Below are 6,435 nucleotides of genomic sequence, written 5' to 3' on the forward strand. Positions count from 1 at the left end.
TGGTAGCAGACCTCACCAATGATAAATCAAAGTAAGAGTTATGGTACAGTATGACCTACCTAGATGCAGTAATATCATGCGGATGGATAGCCATGTCTATGAAATAAGATAAAGCAATATTTGTAAGTTCGACAAAGTAACGATAAAAGAACTTCAGTATACTTATAGATTTCCAGAGGGACATCTTATCAAGCTCGGTATATGTTCACAAAGTGAGGCCTAAAGATTGGCTAAAAGCTGGAGGAAAAAGGAGAGAAGATCGCATAGGCGTACTTACAAGGTTAGAGTCATACAGGCTGTATGATAGAAGGTAGCAACAGTTACGAGATTGGAAGGATTCTGATTACAAGTCATGGTGTGAGAAAGAGGCCTAAAGGGGGGAATGCCTTGGCCTTTGGGATTCATTCACAGAACAATTGGCTAGATGGCAAGAGAAGTACAAAAGTATTCGCAAGAGCTATGGGTTATGAGAATGATAAGTGCATCAGTCAACATTCGAGGACGAATGTTCCAAAGGGGGAAATGATGTTACACCCCATATTTTTGTACGTAAAAGTACGCCACAAATAAATTGACGTAGACTCGGGGATGAGATTTTCTTGAGATTATAAACATTTATGTTATTTATAACAAGCAATAAGTAAGCACCGTGAAAGATAAAGGGTAAATAAATCAAAGAAAATGAGATTTATTGAAGGTTGTTGATTTGGGATAAAATACGGTCCGAGCGATAATACCCAGTATTTATGGACCAGTGCCATAAAAGATACTACATGACAATGATAGTAAGGTGTACAAAGTATGTTAAAAGTGAGTAGTATTTTAAGTAAGTTGAGATAATTCTTAATTATGTGGGTAATTATTTAATTATTGGATAATGGGATATTACCTAATTAATTAGGGATATATTGGATAAGGATTAAAATTGCATTATGTGGCAGCCTCCCCTTCAAATTAAGTGACTCATAAATCTAGTTGAAAGGTGGCAAACTAAAGTGTTAAATACAAGACACTACATCCCTCTACGTGTAAAGAAATAAAAGATTGGCATTTTGGCTTCATTTGGACTTTAGATATTCAAGTAAGTAATCTTATAATGTTTTCCTATTGCAAAGATTACAAAACGGACGTTAAGAATATATAAAGAGAATTCATAACATCTTAAACCAATTCCTACAAGGATTCCAACGTTAGCAACCTCAAATCAACGAGATTTCAACAAGATTTCTTAAAACAAAAATTCCAACGAGATTTCTTAGCACCTTAGCAACGTGAGATTTTGCGATTCTAAGGGAGTACGATGCAACCTTTTCCAAGAATACCATACGGATTTTTTCCTACTCCAGGTTTGTTAAGGCTAAGCCCTTCCTTCATTTTGGCATGATCTCGTAATTACATGTGTTTGATAACGAGGCATAAAGAGAAGTTCATACTCCCGAATTTATGTATATTTTCCTAGTCTCATAAATTACAGTATTCTCCTTATCAGGACATCATATTTAATTGAGTATTGTCTTCTTCTAGTCAAGAGAGCAGAGAGCCTATATATACAGTATTATAGTATTTTCATTACCATCGAGCTATAATCGATGGGCAGGCCCCTATTGGGAAACCTCTGATCAGATGGTAAGATATATACCGAGCCTACTGTGGTCGGACGCCTATGAGCGAGCCCAGCATGACCGATATACAAAGCCTAGTATGGCCGAGCGCCTATGAGCGAGCCTACTATGGCAGAGCAGTTATATATATATACCGAGGTTATAAGGACAAACAACTATTTTACTTACTATATTGAGAAAGTTGAGTCAGTATCAGCAGGTGAGCATATCTTCAGATTATCTTTGACTCCCAGCTACTTTCAGTTATTATATTATCAGTTCAGTTTCAGCTTTCAGTACATTGCCTTACATACTCGGTACATTATTTCGTACTGACGTCCCTCTTCTGGGGGCGCTGTATTTCATGCGTGCAGGTTCAGACAGACAGACAGGTAGACCTCTCCATTAGGTGTTGCCCGAGTTTAGCTTGATCGGTAAGCTCTATGCCCTTCGGAGTTGCCGGGACTAGAGATTTCTGTACACCTTGTGTATATATGTATATATGTTATGAGTAAGTCGGGGTCCTGTCAGTTCACAGTATATCCATCAGTAGAGGCTTGTAGACATATCCTGTCAATTAGTGTAGTATGTTGGGCTTGTAGGCCTTTTATGCATATTTTGTTGGTTTGCCAGCCGTAGTAGTTATGACGGCCTTGTCGGCCCAGCTTTATATTGATGTTTAGTCAGCATTCGTAATTGTCTTGCAATGTGGCCCATGGCCAAAATATGACATTATATGTTCAGAGTCCCTTAGTCGCAAGTTGGTACACAAGGATAGGTGAGGCACTGAGTGCCGATCTTGCCCCCCAGGTTCGGGGCGTGACACTAGCTAACCACAACATCATCAAAGTAATAGATAAATAATGGTATCGCAAACTAATAAATAAATAAACTTACCATTAACTCGTAAATTCAAAAAAAAACTCTTGAAGAAAAAAGGAGACACCTGCCATCGATCTTCACTTGTTCTTCGAGTTTCTTCATTATCAAATTATCATCTATATGGATCTACATCTTTCACTTCATCATTCTTAACATATATAACCATTACCATATGGTTGTAATGGTCCATAATTGTGGAAAAGGGAAGGTTGTAATGGTCGGTGACAGCCATTGTTGGGACCGTTATTTCATTAATGGGTAGAGATTATATTGTATAAGAAAAATAGCATATAAATATGAAAAAAGGGATACAAGCCAAAAAAAGAAGAAAATAGATAAATAAGTTCCTTGGCCAAAGAGATGCGCCAACTCATCTACATTCCTCTTTTTTCCATGTAATAGAATTAAAAGAAAGATTTTAACGGAAGTAAAGAATGAAATAATTTAAATTAAAAAAAAGGGTAGGGGTCCGGTTCATAACAAACCTGCCGCAGGTTAATGGCTGACCCGAATCAGGCAGCTCAGCTACACACGTGGACAATTGCCCAGAAACTAACCAAAAAGGAATAGTTTAGACGTGTCACCAGTTTAAAAGGGTAAACACGAAACCAAAAGTTTTTGTAGCTAAACCACACACCTGAAATTTTAGTATGCACATTAGTACAAAACCCCCTAAACGAATTGAAAGGACAAATAATGGCTCTGCAAAACGTGTGTGACAGACTCAAATTTTTTTTGTACTTAGGTTAACTGTCTCACCCACTCTATAGCAAAAAGCTTCCAAGTATGGTCAACCCCATAAGCTTTAATAAGACATGTCTTTATTTCCACTCTTTCCAAAAATTGATTTTTGATCAAAACCCTGTTTTACAAGAAAAGTGATTGAAATCAAGGACCAAGCACCAAATAGTTGAGACCCAAATATTGTGAAGATATATTAGAAAGCCTCTATTCCATTTTCAGCTCACCAAATCAAAACTGCTGGTTGTACAAACTTAAGCACGCCAAGAAAACACAACTATACACCTCCTAAAAAACTTTCCCTTATAACAACTATATTTCTAGCAGTAGAATCACACAAAAACAACCACTCCATGCATAGCTACAACATTTCCTATCATCTAAACATCATGAATTCGTTGAACACCATTAACATGACTTCTTCATCCTCCACATCCTTCTTTGCATATTTCAACCCGAACGGTCTCTCGACAAGTTTGTTTCTCTTGCCAGATATACAAATGATGGAAATATTCCTAGCCTTAGTTGTTTTCATTTCTATACATTCTTTAAGGCAGGGGAAGAAACAAGGATTACCAAATTGGCCATTAGTAGGGATGTTGCCTTCTTTGATTTTAGGGCTACGGAAAGACATGTATGAGTGGATTTCTGATGTTCTTTGCCGGATGAATGGGACGTTTACGTTCCGAGGTCCATGGCTCACCAACCTCAACTGTGTGGTGACATCCGATCCCCGGAATATTGAGTATCTTCTCAAGACAAAGTTCTCAAATTTCCCTAAAGGTGACTACTTTAGAAGCACTGTTAGGGACCTCCTTGGAGATGGAATATTCAGTGCAGATGATGAGATTTGGCAGAAACAGAGGAAAACAGCAAGCATTGAGTTCCATTCTGCTAACTTTAGGAACATGACTACTGATTCATTGCTGGAGCTTGTTCATTCTAGGCTCTTACCTGTTTTGGAAGATTCAATCAAGCAATTAATCCCCATTGATCTTCAAGATGTTCTCCTTAGGCTCACATTCGATAACGTCTGCATGATTGCTTTCGGGGTTGATCCGGGGTGTCTCCACCCTGGCTTACCTGAAATTCCATTCGCCAATGCTTTCGAGTCAGCAACCGAGGCAACCATTCTCCGGTTTGTCACTCCCACGCTTGTCTGGAAAACCATGAGGTGCCTTGGGTTAGGAACAGAGAGGACGTTGAAGCATTCATTGAAGAAAGTGGATGAATTTGCTGACGAAGTTATCAAAACTAGAAAGAAAGAGCTTTCTTTAGCATCATCAGAAGATAGCAAAAAAAGATCGGATCTTTTAACAGTGTTCATGGGGCTAAGAGATGAACAAGGAAGGCCATTTTCGGGTAAGATCTTGAGAGATATTTGTGTGAACTTCATTCTAGCTGGAAGAGACACTTCTTCAGTTGCATTAAGCTGGTTTTTCTGGCTCTTGAATCGTAATCCGGAGGTTGAAGAAAGAATTTTGGCTGAGATTTGTAAGATTTTGAATGAAAGAGAGGATGCAATTAAGGAAAGTCCTTTGATTTTCAAGCCCAAAGAGATCAAGCAAATGGAATATCTACAAGCTGCTCTTTCAGAAGCTCTCAGATTGTATCCTTCTGTTCCAGTTGATCACAAAGAGGTAAAAGTTTCCCACCTTTCTTCCGAACTGGCATATCCATTCTTCATCATCTTTTGCTCATCGATCAATTGTTTGGTTTGTTATCTAGGTTGTTGAAGACGACGTTTTCCCAGACGGGACAGTATTGAAGAAGGGAACAAAGGTAGTGTATGCAATCTATACAATGGGAAGAATGGAAGGGATATGGGGGAAAGATTGCAGAGAATACAAACCAGAGAGGTGGCTGAGAGATGGCCGGTACATGAGCGAATCCGCATATCGCTTCACAGCATTCAATGGAGGACCTCGCCTTTGCTTAGGCAAAGATTTCGCTTACTATCAGATGAAATTCGTCGCTGCATCCATCCTCTACCGTTACAATGTCAAGGTAGTCGAAGGTCATCCTGTTACGCCCAAAATGGCTTTGACTATGTATCTCAAATATGGACTACAAGTCAAACTTTCCAGGCGTACGTGATCCTTCTCACAAGAAATACTAAATACTTTCTTTGGCTCTTAATGTTTGTTTTCCTCCTTTTGTCTTTTTTTTTTTTTTTTAAATTTTCAGTAATATAAAGAGCAGGTTGTATTGACAAGTATGAAATGAAAAGGTGAGTTACTAGGAAAGGAGAAAGGGAACAAAAAATTGATGAATTAGGTATATACGGTGAGTGACCGACTGGAATAATAGATTTCTGTGTTGATTGTTATGATTCTTTATTTTTAATATCCATTGTTTCAGTTTCATGCTAATTTTCTGTATCACCTCACTATATATTACAAATATATAAGCACAGTCAATAGATTATTGCATGCTAATACACGTATTTTTTTTTGTTTTTCCTTTTTCCATAAACCCGAATCTGCTTCTCAAACCAATCAACTATGTCCATTTGTTAGATGACAACAGTATTTGGAATAGAATAGGACTTCTTGGGTGTATTTAGTACGGAAAATATTTTTCAATTTTGTCATGTTTGGTTGGCTTAAATGTTTTGGAAAATATTCTTCTCATGAATTTATTTTCTTCCAATTGGAGAAAATTATTTTCCCTATCAGAAGAAGGGAAAACATTTTCCAAAACTCATTTTCAACGTTCCTCGCCCTATTTCCCATCCCCACCAATCCCCACCCACCCCCTACCCACCTCTCCCCCACCCCACCAACCCACACACCCCCGCCCACCCTACCCTATTTCAACGTTCTTTCGTTTCAACAAAATGAGTACTTACTTATCATGTTGTAGAAAGAGTACTTTCCTTTTTTAACCAAAAAAAAGTATTTTATTTTTAGTTATAGAGCACCAATTTCAACTTTATTTTTGCGGAAAAAGTAAAGCACTACTTCAGTTCTTTTGGGTTTGGGTGAACCTTTAAAAGAATAAATAAACTCTTCAAGAAAATAGAGTTATGAAAATGTCAGATTTTGGGGGTTTGGGGGGGGGGGGAGGGGTGGGGGTGGGGGTGGAGGGAGGAGAGCATAGAAAACATGGGGATTTAGGGAAAGGAGGGTCACGAGAGTAGCATAAAAATATTTTATACTCTCTAACCAAACACTAGAAAATATTTTCTGGAAAAAAATTTTTACTCACC

The 6,435-nt window shown here is 38.1% G+C and overlaps 1 protein-coding gene across 1 annotated transcript; it reads left to right on the forward strand.

Annotated features, from left to right (window-relative positions):
* Positions 1 to 3,450: 3,450 nt before the first annotated feature.
* Positions 3,451 to 5,551, forward strand: LOC107820146 (cytochrome P450 86B1-like). The gene is made up of 2 exons (XM_016646359.2): positions 3,451 to 4,864; positions 4,953 to 5,551. Exons 1-2 carry the CDS (start codon positions 3,578 to 3,580, stop codon positions 5,319 to 5,321), a joined length of 1,656 nt encoding a protein of 551 aa, XP_016501845.1. The 5' UTR covers positions 3,451 to 3,577; the 3' UTR covers positions 5,322 to 5,551.
* The last annotated feature ends 884 nt before the right edge of the window (positions 5,552 to 6,435 follow it).

Source organism: Nicotiana tabacum, chromosome 12 (assembly GCF_000715075.1).
Source record: "Nicotiana tabacum cultivar K326 chromosome 12, ASM71507v2, whole genome shotgun sequence".
NCBI lineage: Eukaryota > Viridiplantae > Streptophyta > Magnoliopsida > Solanales > Solanaceae > Nicotiana > Nicotiana tabacum.

Coding starts and splice junctions, on each gene's coding strand:
- LOC107820146 (XM_016646359.2), top strand. CDS start 3,578: ATGCATAGCTACAACATTTCCTATCATCTAAACATCATGAATTCGTTG. Junction 4,865..4,952: donor TTCCAGTTGATCACAAAGAG/GTAAAAGTTTCC, acceptor TTTGTTATCTAG/GTTGTTGAAGACGACGTTTT.